Source organism: Oryx dammah, unplaced genomic scaffold (genome assembly GCF_014754425.2).
Source record: "Oryx dammah isolate SB20612 unplaced genomic scaffold, SCBI_Odam_1.1 HiC_scaffold_18, whole genome shotgun sequence".
NCBI lineage: Eukaryota > Metazoa > Chordata > Mammalia > Artiodactyla > Bovidae > Oryx > Oryx dammah.
The window spans coordinates 45,260,213-45,277,712 of record NW_024070202.1 but is presented as its reverse complement, the minus strand read 5'-3'; the positions used below and the strand labels follow the sequence as shown (position 1 = coordinate 45,277,712).

Genomic DNA, 17,500 nt, shown 5'->3' with positions numbered 1-17,500 from the left:
AGACTGTTACTTTCTACAGACAGTGGTTCACAGAGGTCTGCGGTAGGCCCTGGGTGACCTGACCTGGCCAGCCTTTCCTGTCTCCCTGCCTTTCATTCATTCCACCCCAACCACATCATCCTTCCTTCTCTACTTCCTTCTCTACTCCTTCTCTACTCCTTCTCTACTCCAAGCCAAGCTCTTTCCTCTCCCAGCACCTTTGTATTACCTATGCCTCTTCCTAGAAAGTTCTTTCATTGGCCTCAGTGCCAAGCCTTCAGGTTTTCCAGGGAACTGGAAAAAGTCCAAGGACTTGAAAAATGAATATTGTTTCAAAAATATGATTTTTTAAAAATGGTAAAAATAAAATTAATAAATTTAAATTAAGTATATGTAAAACACAACACATGCCAACTCTGTTAACCACTAAATTTAAATATTCATAAAATTTTATGCTGTTGGTAATAATTTTTTGGTCAGATTCTTGAGTATGTTGAGAAGTCACAGCCAAATGTATATTCTGTACATTCAATTCAGTTCAGTTCAGTCGCTCAGTGGTGTCCAACTCTTTGTGACCCCATGAATCACAGCACGCCAGGCCTCCCTGTCCATCACCAACTCCCAGAGTTCACCCAAACTCATGTCCTTTGAGTCGGTGATGCCATCCAGCCATCTCATTCTCTGCTGTCCCCTTCTCCTCCTGCCCCCAGTCCCTCCCAGCATCAGAGTCTTTTCCAATGAGTCAACTCTTCACATGAGGTGGCCAAAGTATTGGAGTTTCAGCTTTAGCATCATTCCTTCCAAAGAACACCCAGGACTAATCTCCTTTAGAATGGACTGGTTGGATCTCCTTGCAGTGCAAGGGACTCTCAAGAGTCTTCTCCAACACCACAGTTCAAAAGCATCAATTCTTCAGCACTCAGCTTTCTTCACAGTCCAACTCTCACATCCATACATGACCACTGGAAAAACCATAGCCTTGACTAGATGGACCTTTGTTGGCAAAGTAATGTATCTGCTTTTGAATATGCTATCTAGGTTGGTCATAACTTTCCTTCCAAGGAGTAAGCACCTTTTAATTTCATTCTAAGCATTACAAGTAGCCAAATAAAATTCAAAGGCAAAATTATAAAATCTACTTGAAGATTTCTACACCAAATATATATATATATATATATATATATAAAATGTGGAACATGGGTACATGTTAATATGCTTGCCATGATGTGTGATGGAGTTTCTAAAAGTGTCAAAGTCCTATAAAAGTCTTAAAATGGCCCTGCTTCAATACTCACTAAATTAGTACACACTAGGTGACTGCATATGGTTGGAAGGATAAAGAAAAAATTTTGGAGAGTCCTCATGTATCTTTCTTTCTTGCCTCACTTCCCTCCAAGCTAAACATTTCCATTCAGAGCTCTCAGGCCTAACTATATGGGGCCAGTGTGTTCCTTCCTGAAAGGACATGAGATGCAAGAGGATTTAGGAAGGAGATGACAGAGAGAATAGGAGTGTGTTGAAAAGGCAAGCCCTAATTCTAAGTAGTGTAAATATGGACTGGGCAAGTTCACTTCAACCAAAATTCATTCTGGGGTTATTATGGATGCAATGTAAGAATAACAGGAGTAAGAGTGTCCAGGGCAGCCAAAGATCTGAGATGAGTTAAAGTTATTAACAGAGGCTGGAAACAGCAAAAGCTCCTCTGATTCCTCTCCTCCCGTCAGAAGAGGTGGGAAGTCTTATTGGTGGAAAGAGCTCCTGACAACTTCATGCTAAGTCACTTCACCGTGTCTAACTGTTTGCAGCCCTCTGAACTGTTGCCCACCAGGCTTCTCTGTCCATGGGATTCTCCAGGCAAGAATATGGTAATGGGTTGCCATTTCCTTCTCCAAGGTGTCTTCCTGATCCAGAGAGCAAACCCACAACTCTTACATCTCCTGCATTGGCAGGTGGGTTCTTTACCACTAGCGCCATCTGGGAAGCCCCCCTGGCAACTTTGCTACTCATACCCACAGGTTCCTGGCAGGACACTGCAGGCACTATGAGAGTTCAAAGGAGCTATTTTCCCCTGAGTCCTTGGTCTCCCAGCTCTCTGACAGTCTGTCACCTTTCTGGCCGTCAATCTCTTTCTCTCCTCCTCTCTTTGGGAGGCCAAAGCCCAGGCAGTGCTTTGTGCTGACTTCCTCTCTGTCTTGTACCTGGCAGACATTTCCCTTTTCCTGCCACAGTTTACTCCAGCTGCTGAACATTTCCTAAAACTGCAGTGAGGTGGACAAAATCAAGATTGAACTGAGAAATGACAGAAATCTTGGAAAGCATAAAAATTTTTGTAAACTTTTAAAATGTCTTATGGCAGAAAGTGAAGAGGAACTAAAAAGCCTCTTGATGAAAGTGAAAGAGGAGAGTGAAAAAGGTGACTTAAAGCTCAACATTCAGAAAATGAAGATCATGGCATCCAGTCCCTTCACTTCATGGGAAATAGATGGGGAAACAGTGGAAACAGTGTCAGACTTTATTTTAGGGGGCTCCAAAATCACTGCAGATGGTGATTGCAGCCATGAAATTAAAAGACGCTTACTCCTTGGAAGAAAAGTTATGACCAACCTAGATAGCATATTCAAAAGCAAGACATTACTTTGCCGACTAAGGTCCGTCTAGTCAAGGCTGTGGTTTTTCCTGTGGTCATGTATGGATGTGAGAGTTGGACTGTGAGAAGGCTGAGCGCCAAAGAATTGATGCTTTTGAACTGTGGTGTTGGAGAAGACTCTTGAGAGTCCCTTGGACTGCAAGGAGATCAAACCAGTCCATTCTGAAGGAGATCAGCCCTGGGATTTCTTTGGAAAGAATGATGCTAAAGCTGAAACTCCAATACTTTGGCCACCTCATGTGAAGAGTTGACTCATTGGAAAAGACTGATGCTGGGAGGGATTGGGGGCAGGAGGAGAAGGGGACAACAGAGGATGAGATGGCTGGATGGCATCACTGACTCGGATGTGAATCTGAGTGAACTCCGGGAGTCGGTGATGGACAGGGATGCCTGGCATGCTGCGATTCATGAGGTCACAAAGAGTCGGACACGACTGAGCGACTGAACTGAACTGATAAACATTTTTTAATTAATTTTATTTTAATTGGAGGCTAATTACTTTATAGTACTGTAGTGGTTTTTGCCATACATTGACATGAATCAGCCATGGATGTACATGTGTTCCCCATCCTGAACCCCCCTCTCACCTCCCTCCCCATCCCATCCCTCAGGGTTGTCCCAGTGCACCAGCTTTGAGTTCCCTGTTTCATGCATCAAACTTCTATCTATTTCACATATGGTAATATGTATGTTTCAATGCTATTCTCTCAAATCATCCCACCCTTGCCTTCTCCCACAGAGTCCAAAAGTCTGTTCGTTATATCTGTGTCTCTTTTGCTGTCTCACTTATAGGGTCATCATTGCCATCTTTCCAAATTCCATATATATGCATTAATATACTATATTGGTGTTTTTCTTTCTGACTTACTTCACTCTGTGTAAACTTTAATTGGAGTATAATGGCTTCACAATGTTGTTAGTTTCTGCTGTACAACACCACGAATCAGCTCTGTGTATACATGTATCCCCTCTCTCTGGAGCCTTCTACCACCCCCATCCCATCCCTCTAAGTCATCACAGATCACAGAGCTGAGCTCCCTATGTTATACAGCAGCTTCCCACTGGTTATCTATTTTACAGATGTATATCAATGTGACTTTCTCAATTCATCCTACCCTCTCCTCCCTCCATTGTGTCCACAAGTTTGTTCTCTACGTCTGTGTCTCTGTTCTTCCCTGCAAATAGGTTTACCAGTACCATTTGTCTAGATTCCATATATGTGTGTTAATACACAGTATTTGTTTTTCTGTTTCTGACTTCATGCTGTATGACAGACTCTAAGTTCATCCACATCACTACAGATGACCAAATTTTAGTTTTTTGTGTGGCTGTGTAATATTTCATTGTATATTAATGTATGTACCACATCTTCTTTATCCATTCATCTGTCGATGGACATTTAGGTTGCTTCCTTGTCCTGGCTATTGTAAATAATGCTACAAGGAACATTGGGTGCATGTATCTTTCTGAATTATGTTTTTCTCAGGGTATATGACCAGTAGTGGGATTGCTATATCATATGGTAGTTCTATTTTTAGTTTTTTAAGGAACCTCCATACTGTTCTCCATAATGGTTATATCAATTTATATTTCTACAAACAATACAAGAGAATTCCCTTTTCCACACCCTCTCCAGCATAAAATTTCTACAAACTTTAGAACTAGATTTTTTTTTAAGTGATTGGAATTTGCTGCTGGCATGTAGACTTGGGGAGAATTGGGCTAGTTACACAGGAGATAAAGGTGAGTGACTGGGCTGCAAATGGACCTCTGTGCTCCTAAGAAAGACATAGAGTCACTCTCTGTGGCTCCCAACAGTCACTTGTCTACCTGCCATCTCATAGTAGCACCTGTGCAGGTGTGTGCAACCTGATTAGAAAGAGAATATAGTGTTTATTGTGGTCACAACCACTGTGTACAGACATCCTGAATGTCTAACCTAGGTGACTTATTTTCCCCAGTTCTGTTTCCCAAACATAAAACTATCTCATCCTTGAGAGAAAACTGCTATTAAGCACCCAATTTTTTGTTGAGATTTGTTTGCCAAGAGGCTGCTTTCTGTAGAAGCTGAATAAACAGCAGCCAAGCAGCTTGATTTAAGCATTTTATAGCTTAAAGCAAAATGCTGGTCCTGACTTGAAGAACCATGTGCAAATTTCCAAACTGAGAAAATAGAAATGAGATTGAAGAAGCTAAAGAATACAAACTATGTACTTTAAATAGAAATTGTAATGATAAGCAAAATAAAGCAGGAGCTAGGAACAAAGGTATAAAAGGAGACTGAAATACATGCTGTAAAGCACACATATTCCAAAATATTTTCTATTGCCAATTCAAACTAACAAGATAACTAAGGATTTCACTTAGAAATCCATAAGGACTTTTAAAATGAAGTATTGAATAAACACATGAAAAAATGCATTATATGTAGAAATTTCAAATTTGTTTGAAGCTGTCGATGGATTGAAGTAAAAAAGATTGTCATAAAATACATTTGTATCTAGAAATTTCTTACATAGAGAATTACTCCAGTTGAGAAACCAGTAAAGAGAATGTAGTCAGAAAAACAAAGGGGAAATTAATAAAACAGCCTATCATATGAATACAACATGTTTTACATCTTCTTTCTCTAAACTCCTCATTGAAGTGATCGAGGCAACATAACAGAAAATGCTGTACCATTTTTAGACTTTGAAAGTTGAATGACCTTCTTGAAGAAGTAGGATGTGGGAGGAAAATGTGGTGGTGAGAGTGGAGTGAGTGAACATTAGACGACTCCTTGCTCCTGGCCCCGATTCTTTGAGGCTGAGGTTGGGCCTCGATATCAGAAACACAGGTGATGCCATAGGGGGTGGCTGTCAACAGAAGTATGGAAAGTCAGGTGTCTCCACATGCTGAATAACACAGAATGCAAAACCTGTTAGAATCACAAGTGGAAAATTACAACCATAATTCGGCGTGTGATTTCAGTATTTTGTCTGAGTCCTTGATGGATGAAGCAAACAAAAAATAAGTGAAGACCTAGACAAAAATGTATGGGAGAAAATTAACAAGGATATTTAATAAAGAGAAAATTATACCCTACTAATAAAAAATACATGTCTCTTTCATATGTCCACTGGACATTTGCAAAAAAATAAGTTTGAACTAGGCTCTGAGAGAGTCTTAATAGATATCAATAAAGTATGACACCAAAAGCAGGGATCATTAAGGTCACATATTCCAGCACTTAAAATTTTTTAACTATTTTTTTCCCTGAAAACAATACACGGCAAAAACTGGGAAGAGGGAGTTATTTGCAACATTTATACCAGACTACATATTCCAAATATATGAAAAATTTGTACAAATAAGTAAGGAGGAGATAAATTCCAATTTTAATGATGGGCAAATTACATGAAAGGCTACTTCATGTAGTTTTTTTGTAGCCCAAAAAACTGTAAATAAGTAATGAATAGTTAACATAAATAACATGTTAACTTTTCTAATAATCAAAGAAATTTAGATTAAGAGATTTTACATAGAGTAGCTAAAATGAAAACTATTGTCAGTGTTCAGTATTGATATGTATTGAGGATTTGCAGTGCCATCATTGTTAATATTTTTGGTAAACGTAACTTGGTACAAAATTTTTGAAGGGCAGTTTAGCAATAAGTACTAACTTTTAAATTTTGCTTTGACCAAGCAATTCTGCTTCTAGGAATTTATCCTAAGAAAAAAATTAAACAACTATACAAAGATATAGAAGGATGCATATTGTAGAAGTACTGTTTATAACAGTGAAAAATGGAAACAACCTCCAAAGTTTCCCATAATCGTAGATTGGTTTTATTCATTAAAAATGACAATGTCTCAGTATATTTTTTCAATATGGGAAGGTGGCAATGAAATAGTTTTAGAAAGAAAAAAAACAGGACTATTATGATTCTATATTTTTTAAAAGAAAGAAAAGTAAGTGTCTGTGTATATGTGGGTATATTCCTGTGTGTAAACATAAGGAAACCTGGAAGTATTTACACTAAAATATTAGCAGTGCTCATCTCTAGGTAGAATTGTGAATTTTTAGCTTTTTTAAAAATGCTTCTATATTGTCAGTTTTTTTCCAATAAGTGTAAAGTTTATATAATCCACTAAAATATTATGGTTATTTCTATTTTGAGACATAAAATTATAGAAAGTACAAACTAGTTTGTGTCACCTTTAATTCCACAGTATCAGCAAGTATTTCTGTCAGCTCTAATAAACATTTCTTTGATGATTACAAGAACAAAACCCTCAAAAAAGGATGATAGAAAGGTTTAAATTCATCACATGTCCTTCTGCAGATTAATAAAACTTCTGAATAGTATCAGACCAAAAAGGTTTTGTATTGGTCTTCTGTTTCTCTGAAAATGAGTTCTGCAGAGCTGTTCTTTACCATGGGTTTCTTGAAAATAACAGAATACTGCTTAGATTTCTAAGAAATGTAAATACTGGTGCATTGTCTTCTCTTGTGGCCCACTGGTAGTGACACTTCTGCCACATAGTTTACTTACCAAACTATTCTGAAAGAGATGAATCAGTTGTCAAAAATGGCTCAGTGACTAGGTGATTTGAATATTTTACATGAATTTCCTTTTAAAGAACTGTGTGACTAGAGTATTCCTCTATTTACTTTAGTTAGATGTATCTGCCTTTCATATAAGAGAGCAGTTTCTTCTGGAGTTGGGAACGAGGCTCTGGGGAAATGCAGAAAGGGCAGTTTCTTTAAGAGAGAAAAACCTCAAAACCTTGTCTGTGTTCATTACAGCATTTAAGTAACTATGGTTTTGGAAAACTTGCCTTTTCTCCCATCAAGAGCCCTCACTCATGTGCTCATTTTATTTAATATTCTTTGCATGCTTTTGATAGGCGTGACATAGTGAAAAGGACATCAAAGTAGAAATCAGTTGGCCTGGTTTCTAGTTTTTTAGTAACCGTGTGACCCTGATTGTCGGCAGCTAAGACTCTTGGTTTTCCTTCTCTATAACAATGCTCAGGATCCCTGATGCATCTCAAATGATATTGACTTAGAAGTCAAATGAAATAATTGAGCTGTTGGAAAACCATGATGTCCTGTACCAACACCAGGTGCTTCTTGAGGTGTGCAAGGCTCTGAATGCTATGGGGGATGCAGAGATGAGCAAGGGGTGACCTCTCCCTGTGGAGAGGCTTCCAGCCTGGTCAGGAAGATAGGTCCTCAGCAGCCCCTGAGATTAAGCTATGAGGGGAAGGCAAAGGACTTATGCTCTGCACTATGGAGACTTAGATATGACTAAAGAGACTTGAGTTGCATTATGGTGTCATCTACTTAACAGTGTCATAACAGAGAGCCTACTAGCCTTCTTGGGGGTGGAAATGAAAAGGCACAGGGAGGTAAGCTTGCCCTAATGGAAAGAGTTATGCCCATTCTCTCATTAAAATCTGTAAGTATTAAAAGATTCAAGACTGTTTTATTGTTCCTTTATTCTTTTTTTTTTTAATTTTTTTTAAAATTTATTTTTTATTTTACTTTACAATTCTGTATTGGTTTTGCCATACATTCACATGAATCCACCACGGGTGTACATGCGTTCCCAAACATGAACCCCCCTCCCACCCCCCTCCCCACAACAACTCTCTGGGTCATCCCCGCGTACCAGCCCCAAGCGTGCCATATCCTGCATGGGACATAGACTGGCAATTCGATTCTTACATGATATTATATATGTTTATTTTAGAGGCATTCTTACAAATCAACATGAATAGAGCTAAGCCTCCAATTCCTAGTGCATTCTGTCTCCAGAATTTCTCCCCAAAATGCTGATGTGGGCTTTTTTTTTTTTTCCTGTTTCTATGATTGCAACAGCGAAGTTCAGCTTCATTTTTGCCTTTATAAACATATCTCCACTTAGACAAGCAGCAAAGAGGAGCAGTTTTGTAAATTAAAGGATTGCAGCCTGTGAAATTCTCTCCCATAAAATTCCAGTAGTGTATGAACATCCAAATATTAAGGAGGAAAAAGTCAGACTTAATACCACTGACTTTCAACCAGTCTTGAATAAATCATAAACAATCGGGTGAATTTGTTTTATGAGTGGTCAAGATTCTGAGGTGCAGACGTCTGTGATCTTCTTGGGTTATTTTGCTTCAGTTTAAGATGGCAGGAGAGACATCATACAGGGCTTCCCAGGCAGCTTAGCAGTGGAGAGTCTGCCTGCCAATGCAGGAGACGCAGGTTTGATCCCTGGGTCGGGAAGATCCCAAAGAAGGAAGTAGCAACTCACTCCAGTATTCTTGCCTGGGAAATCCCATGGGCAAAGGAGCCTGGCGGGCTATAGTCCATAGGGTCACAAAGAGTCAGACACGACTTAGTGAATGAACCACCACCACCACCAGTGGTATCATGGAGTACTATGAAGTATGGCAGGTGTATCAGAAATGCATTCAGCTCTTGTTGCAACAAGAACAACCAGAAAGGACTGAAATGGTATAAACAAAAGTGAAAAGGCTTATTTTGTCATTTGTAACAAGTCCTCCTAGGATTAAGGGCTGGAAGCAGCTTAACAAGGCCATCAGGGACCCAGGCTCTCTTCATTTTTCTACTCCACCATCTCAGCAGAGAGAGCTCCAACTGTGTATCTGTTCCCGTTATTGTCATAGAATGGCCACTGCCCCATTAGGGAGAAAGCACTAGGAGCAATAGGCAGAAGGACATGCCAGCCAAATCCATTTGTCTCTCTTTAAAAGCTTGTATTAAATCTGAGCAAGTAGCTACTTCCCTGGAGGTCCATTGGTTAAGGACTCCATACTTCCAATGCAGGGGGGACAGGTTTGATCTCTGGTTGGGGAATTAAGATCCTGCATGTCATGCAGAGGAAAACAATAGGATGGGAAAGATTAGAGATCTCTTCAAGAAAATTTCATGCAAAGATGGGTTCAATAAAGGACAGACATGGTATGGACCTACAGAAGGAGAAGATATTAAGAAGAGGTGGCAAGAATACACAGAAGAACTGTACAAAAAAGATCTTCACAACCCAGTTAATCACAATGGTGTGATCACTCATCTAGAGCCAGACATCCTGGAATGTGAAGTCAAGTGGGCCTTAGGAAGCATCACTATGAACAAAGCTAGTGGAGGTGATGGAATTCCAGTTGAACTATTTCAAATCCTAAAAGATGATGCTGTGAAAGTGCTGCACTCAATATGCCAGCAAATTTGGAAAGCTCAGCAGTGGCCACAGGACTGGAAAAAGTCAGTTTTCATTCCAATCCCTAAGAAAGGTAATGCCAAAGAATGCTCAAACTACTGCACAGTTGCACCCATCTCACACACTAGCAAATTAATGCTCAAAATTCTCCAAGCCAGGCTTCAACAATATATGAACTGTGAACTTCCAAATGTTCAAACTGGTTGTAGAAAAGGCAGAGGAACCAGAGATGAAACTGCCAACATTCACTGGATCATTGAAAAAGCGAGAGAGTTCCAGAAAAATATCTATTTCTGCTTTATTGACTATGCCAAAGCCGTTGACTGTGTGGATCACAACAAACTATGAAAAATTCTTCAAGAGATGGGAATACCAGACCACCTGACCTGCTTCTTGAGAAACCTGTATGCAGGTCAGGAAGCAACAGTTAGAACTGGATGTGAAACAATAGACTGGTTCCAAAAAGAGTACATCAAGGCTGTATATTGTCACCCTGCTTATTTAACTTCTATGCAGAGTACATCATGAGAAATGCTGGGTTGGATGAAGCACAAGCTGGAATCAAGATTGCTGGGAGAAAGAAATATCAGTAACCTCAGATATGCAGATGACACCACCCTTTTTGACAGAAAGTGAGGAAGAACTAAAGAGCCTCTTGATGAAAGTGAAAGAGGAGAGTGAAAAAGTTGGCTTAAAGCTCAACATTCAGAAAACAAAGATCATGGCATCCAGTCCCATCACTTCATAGCAAATAGATGGAGAAACAGTGGAAACAGTGTCAGGCTTTATTTTTCTGGGCTCCAAAATCACTGCAGATGGTGACTACAGCCATGAAATTAAAAGACGCTTACTCCTTGGAAGAAAAGTTATGATCAACCTAGACAGCATATTAAAAAGCACAGACATTACTCTGCCAACAAAGGTCCATCTAGGCAAGCCTGTGGTTTTTCCAGTAGTCATGTATGGATATGAGAGTTGGAATATAAAGAAAGCTGAGCACCGAAGAATTGACGCTTTTGAAGTGTGGTGTTGGAGAAGACTCTTGAGAGTCCTTTGAACTGCAAAGAGATCCAACCAGTCCATCCTAAAGGAAATCAGTCCTGAATGTTCATTGGAAGGATTGATGTTGAAGCTGAAACTCCAATACTTTGGCCACCTGATGTGAAGAGCTGACTCATTTGAAAAGACCCTGATGCTGAGAAAGATTGAAGGCAGGAGGAGAAGAGGATGACAGAGGATGAGATGGTTGGATGGCGTCACCGACTCAATGGACATGAGTTTGAGTAAACTCTGGGAGGTGGTGATGGACAAGCAGGCCTGGCATGCTGCAGTCGACGAGGTCTCAAAGAGTCAGACACGACTGAGCAGCTGAACTGAACTGATGTTATGCAGTCCAGCCAAAAAATATAAATAAATAAAAGAAAAAAAAGCTGAGTGAGTTTACCCACCTAGCATTTTTCACTTACGTCTCATTGGTGATAACTCATTAGTGGACATGGGCACCCCTAGACCAGTTGTCCACCAGTTGCTAGTGGACATGGGCACCCCTAGACCAGTTGCTGCTGATTCTAGACGGCAGCTGAATCAGCCTACCTACCCAACAACATTTGCCCACAATTGCTGGTGGTACAGATGTTTATGCCAAATAAGAATTTTATTATCACTGTTTGCTGCTGCTAAGTCAGTTCAGTCATGTCCAACTCTGTGCGACCCCATAGACGGCAGTCCACCAGGCTCCCCCATCCCGGGGATTCTCCAGGCAAGAACACTGGAGTGGGTTTAACCATCCTCATTTAGCCTCTTAACTTGTCCTTTTCTATATGTTTTGTTTTCTCTGTTGGTGTCTTGGTACCTTTAAAAGCTGTTATCATCAGGGAAGCTCTCAGAGCACACACTTCTCAAGTTTGAATGCTTCATCTCTCCCACCAAGTTCATGGTTAATTTGTAACCATGCAAAAATTAGGGGCAGGCACTATTTGCAAAACCCAGCACTTCTTTCTGAATCTGTATAGAATTGCCAGGACACTAAACCATCTCAGAAGGGAGAAATTTAAAAAGAATGCTGATTGTGAAAATAATCTTAAATTATTTCAGGAATGCAGGAGTGGATAAATACTCTATATGGTTTTCATGAGAAAGTTTTAGTGCCTCTGTGTGGTCTGTGAACCATTCAGCCCATGTGCTACTATGCCCTCTGTGGTTTTTAACCAGATGCCTAGGGTATATGCTGCACCTTCAAACCATTAAATGAAGGCTAGTTTTTGCCTTTGATAACCTTTCTCAGAAAGGGTAGTAGAAAGAGCATATAACCCTTGAAGCTAAAAGCAACATTCATTTCTCACAGGGAAAAGTGTTTGGGGTTTTGTTTTGTCTTGTTTTTTTGCCTGTTTTAAAGACTATGGAATGTATATAGATGTTTGTGCTTACTAGTATTTTTGTTCAATGCTGATTTCTTTTATTTTGTAATTTTACTAAAAATTGCATCCCACAGCTTCATATTTTCTAGATTGCATTTTGCATACCATAACACATGGCAGCAATCATGGTTTTGTATCTCTAAGATAGGAGCATCACTTCATAGTAACTGAAAGTTAAGGATTTTTAAATTAACTATAAATGAAAATTATTCAAAATTACAGTGTTTTCTTCTCTGTCTTAGAGTAATAGAAGGACAAAGAGATAGTGTATTGGTTGAGAAGTTTTGGAATCAGGCAAAGCTGATTTCTCGTCAGGTGTCTGCCATTTACTGTCTCCATTTCCTCATTTGTTGTTGTTCCGTCAGTAAGTCGTGTCTGACTCTTTGTGACCCCATGGACCTCCACTATCTCATGCATACATTCATGCTAAGTCACTTCAGTCATGTCCAACTCTTTGTGACTGTATGGGCTGTAGCCCGCCAGGCTCTTTAGTCCATGGAATTCTCCAGGCAAGAATACTGAACTGGGTTGCCATGCCCTCCTCCAGGGGATCTTCCCAAGTCAGGGATCAAACCTGCAAGGATTGAACCTCCGTCTCTTTATGTCTCCTGCATTAGCAGGCAGATTCTTTACCACTAGTGCCACCTGGGAAGCTCAACTGTCTCCCTTAAGTGTGCACAGATTCATGTCTATTGAATCAGTGATGCTATCTAACCATCTTATCCTTTGCCTCCCCCTTCTCCTCCTGCCTTCAATCTTTCCCAGCATCATTGTCTTTTCCAATAAGTCTGCTCTTCGCATCAGGTGGCCAAAGTATTGGAGCTTCAGCTTCAGCATCAGTCCTTCCAGTGAATATTCAGGGTTGATTTCTTTTAGGATTGACTATTTGGATCACCTTGCAGTCAAGGGACTCTTGAGAGTCTTCTCCAACACTCCACTTCGACACTCAGCCTTCTTTATGGACATCTCACATGACTACTGGAAAAACCATACCTTTGACTATATGGACTTTTGTCAGCAAATTGATATTTCTGTTTTTTAATATGCTATCTGGGTTTGTCATAGCTTTCCTTCCAAGGAACAAGCATCTTTTAATTTCATGGCTCCAGTCACAATCCACAGTGATTTTGGAGCCCAAGAAAATAAATTCTGTCACAGCTTCCACTTTTCCCCCTTCTATTTGCCATGAAGTGATAGGACCAGATACCATGATCTTACTTTATTTAAATGTTGAGTTTCAAACCAGCTTTTTCATTCTCCTCTTTGACTCTCATCAAGAAGCTCTTTATTTCCTTTTCATTTTCTGCCATTAAGAGTGGTATCATCTGCATATCTGAGATTGTTGTCATTTGTTAACCAGAGGCAATTGTGCCTACTTCACAGTTATTTGCAAGGATGGAACTAAGGAATATAATGTGGATATTGTGCTAAGCACAGTCTGAGAGTATAACCTAACTCATTAACTGGTGGGCATCTATATTAATACAACAAACAAGATGAAGCACTGGATTTGGAAGCCTAGCAGTACTGAATATGACTTTCCCCTTCATTTATGAACAGTACACTAAAGCAGAGATTCAGTCTCTTACATTTCATTCCTCTATTTGTTGTCCTAGTGCAAAATTTAAATTAAAACTTAAACAATAACTAGTCATTGTCTGGAAAAAGCTACTTACATTTTATAACCTTGAACCCAAAACCATGATCATCTTCCATATGGACAAAATTCCATCTTTAAGTAACATCATATACTCTTCAAGAAGCAAGTGAGAGTAGTAACTTCTTATTTTGCTGATTTGGCAAACAGATTTAAGAAAAAAAAATACTAAATGCCTCAAAGATTTCCAGAAGTATTGCATTATCACCTTTGTCTACTCCAGCTAAGCCCTCTTACCATTGAAGATGGTATAACCCGCTTCAGAATCACAGTACCAAGGACTCTGGCAGATAAATCCCAGTGTGGTTGGCCCTGGGAATATTTACATTGAACCATATTAACTACAGTGAAGCAGGTCCTTGTTTTAATTTCCTCTGCTAGGTTATAAATTCCTTGAGAACTTCTCTGAAAAAGTAATTGTGCATACCTTCAAGCAGTTTATAATCACATAGTACTCAATTGTGTGCTCGTATGTGCTCAGTGGCTAAATTGTGCCTGACTCTTTGCAACCCTATGGATTGCAGCCCACCAGTCTCCCCTGTCCACAGGATTTTCCAGGCAAGATTACTGGAGTAGGTTACCATTTCTTCCTCCAGGGAATTTTCTGACGCAGGGATGAAACCTGCGTCTCCTGCACTGGAAGGTGGATTCCTTACCACTGTGCCACCTAGGACCCAGTAAATCATGGGAATTTTACAGCCATTAAAACCACATTATCTCATTTTCAGTATTTAATAGCTGAGTACTAAAGACTGGAGAATTTTAAAACTGAAAAGTTTCAAATTGTCCCATTTCCTACCACCAAACACAGCCACTGCAAACATTCTGGTAAATTTCCATTATGCATCATTTTGCAAATTTTTTTTAAACTTATTTTAGTCACATGTACAATAATTTGATTATATTACCTTCATAAATATTTGAAATATGAACAGTCTGTCAAGTGACTATACCAGTTTACTTAAGCATTCCAGTTTCCCTATAGTTTGACGTTAAAATATTTGCCAGTTATTTCCTTGGGATAGAATGCATGAAACAAGTCAAAGGTTTTATACATTTGAGCAGTACATGAGTACATACCCATTTTCAAATATATTTGACCACTCTAGGAATCAACTTAAAAAAATATTGCTTCTTTGATAGGCAGATTATTTCAAATTGCCTTTTTTTTAATTAATTGAAATCCATTCTAGAACTTGGCAAGGTTTAAATAAGTAAAATAAAATTATTTTGGCATATGTATGAAATTAAGAGCTTAATTTTTCCCTAATATATTGCTGTTTTTAATTTTCTGATTTCCACCTCTGTCTTTCAGTTTTACAGGAGATTCTAAACTTGCCTCAAGTATGCGCTATGTGGAAACACAATCAATGCAGATAGGAGCATCTTACATGATTCAGTTCAGTTTGGTGATGGGCTGTGGCCAAAAATATACCCCACACATGGACAATCAGGTGAAACTAGAGTATTCAACCAACCATGGCCTCACCTGGCACCTCGTCCAAGAGGTAAGTCTATTTTCTCTAAAACTTGTGATAGGTAGACTTCACCTTTTTACATAGGGAGCAGAGAATTCAAATTCTAAAAGTTTAGGTTTGGTTGAAAAGGAACAATATTATTTGTAACAAAATTGACATAAGCTCAGAAATGGATTGTAAGGATCCCATATTTTGCACTATCAGATGCTAAAGGGCAATTGAAAATCCTGAAAATACAGTAACAGATATACTAGGATGGTGTTTTCAACATTATTTTCTCTAGCTCTTTCTCTGTTAAAGTCTCTTTCTTCTTTCCCTATAGCACGTCTTAATCTGTTCTTTTCTGTCTCTTCACCTGCAAGTAGACCATACTAAGAATATATCTCCTGCTGTAAAAACAAAAAAGAAATACATAATTCCAGGTTCTTGAAATAAAACGTACTTCTTTCTATATACATACTGGTGATTCATACATTCAGTATGATATTTAGGCATATACTACTGATATGCATAAATATCATACTGAATAGGCTAATGTTACCAGGTGGTGCTAGTGGTGAAGAGCCCACCTGCCAGTGCAGGAGACATAAGAGATATGGGTTCAATACCTGAGTCAGGAAGATCCCCTGGAGAAGGGCATGGCAACCCACTCCAGTATTCTTCCCCAGTAAATCCCTTGAACAGAGGAGCCTGAAGGGCTACAGTCCATAGGGTCTCAAAGAGTTGGACATGACTGAAGCGACAGTATGCACCAAATAACAGTGTGACACTAACAGGTCAAAAAAGGAACCCTAATCCACTTTCTGTTTTTCCATGTGGCTATTAGAAGACATTTCATTGCCTTGTGGCATCTCATTTATTTCCCAAATATTTTAGCTCCACAGAAGGAAAATTTATGGATTGTATCCATATTGCAAATGGTTAAGATTATAACATTAGATTTCTCTAAGGTCTTTTTCACTTGTTTTGAGTGAGTAAACATATTTCTCTGAGGAAATAGAAGCTGAGTTAAATTTTTGCCTGATTCTCTTTTAGGAATGCCTTCCAAGTATGCCGAGTTGTCAGGAATTTACATCAGCAAGTATTTACCATGCCAGTGAGTTCACACAGTGGAGAAGAGTCATAGTGCTTCTTCCCCAGAAAACTTGGTGAGAGATGACATCTTCAGATATGACTGTCACTTTAACTTTTACGTCTCTTCTAGCATGACTAATATGAAGAAAAGTTAAGCACAAGATGGCAGTATGCATTCCTCTTTTTTTGTTTTAGAATCAAAAGATCTTTTTGTACTGGGGATATTTGAAAAATAGAGCTAATGAAAATTTGGTTTCCAAAGTGTCCTAGCTTTTCCTCATCTCTCTTTTTGCCTCAACTTTTCATTTCATGGGAAAACTCATTGAGCCAGTTTCTTTGGGTTTGACATATAAAGGAGAATGATACAGAAATCTAAAAACTCCTATGTCAAAAGTTTGGATTGCAAATCTGTTTTCTTCCTGCAAAGGCCTACTTTTAAAAGCTCAACATGTCCTTTTTTCTCTATTCTCTTACAGTAATAATGAAGATCACCCCAGGCAGAAGCCACAGTAACTAGGGAGAAAGTTTAATATTTGATAATATGAAAGAGAAAAGCACATTTTCCCCCAATATTGCATTGTTCCCTGTTAGACTGATCACTCCGAGGCCTGTTTGAGGAATAGACTGTAGGGTAAAGAGTGAAGACAGGAAGACCAGTTCAGGGGGTGTGGGGTGGTCCAAGCATTACATGTTTAGGTGGCTTGGAGGATGACTGTAACAGACATGGCAAGAGCCCTCATTTGTGAACTTTGTTTTAATGAAATCGGACTTGTTGACGGACCAGGTGGGAGCTGGGGTAGAATGGGAAGAATCAAAAACAGTTTCTAAATTCTGGGCCTGGGAAAAATGTCAAATGGTAGTACCACTGACTAGGAAGGGAGAGGCTGGAGGAGTGGATTTAGGACAGTGGATTAAGTCATATGCTTCTTATGTTTTGTGCTATGAATTTTGAGATACTTATCTATTCAAGTAAACAAGCCAATTGGACTTAGGAATCTGGAGCTTAAAAGGGGGGTTGGGCTTAAAAGTTAAAAACT

The 17,500-nt window shown here is 39.2% G+C and overlaps 1 protein-coding gene across 1 annotated transcript in view; it reads left to right on the top strand.

Moving 5' to 3' along the window:
• The window catches only part of RELN (reelin), a 557,548-nt gene that overhangs the window by 400,099 nt on the left and 139,949 nt on the right, over positions 1-17,500 (top strand). The window contains exons 21-22 of the mRNA XM_040260785.1: positions 15,227-15,419; positions 16,425-16,537. Of these exons, the coding sequence (XP_040116719.1) occupies positions 15,227-15,419; positions 16,425-16,537 (306 nt within the window). The remainder of the gene's footprint in view (positions 1-15,226; positions 15,420-16,424; positions 16,538-17,500) is intronic.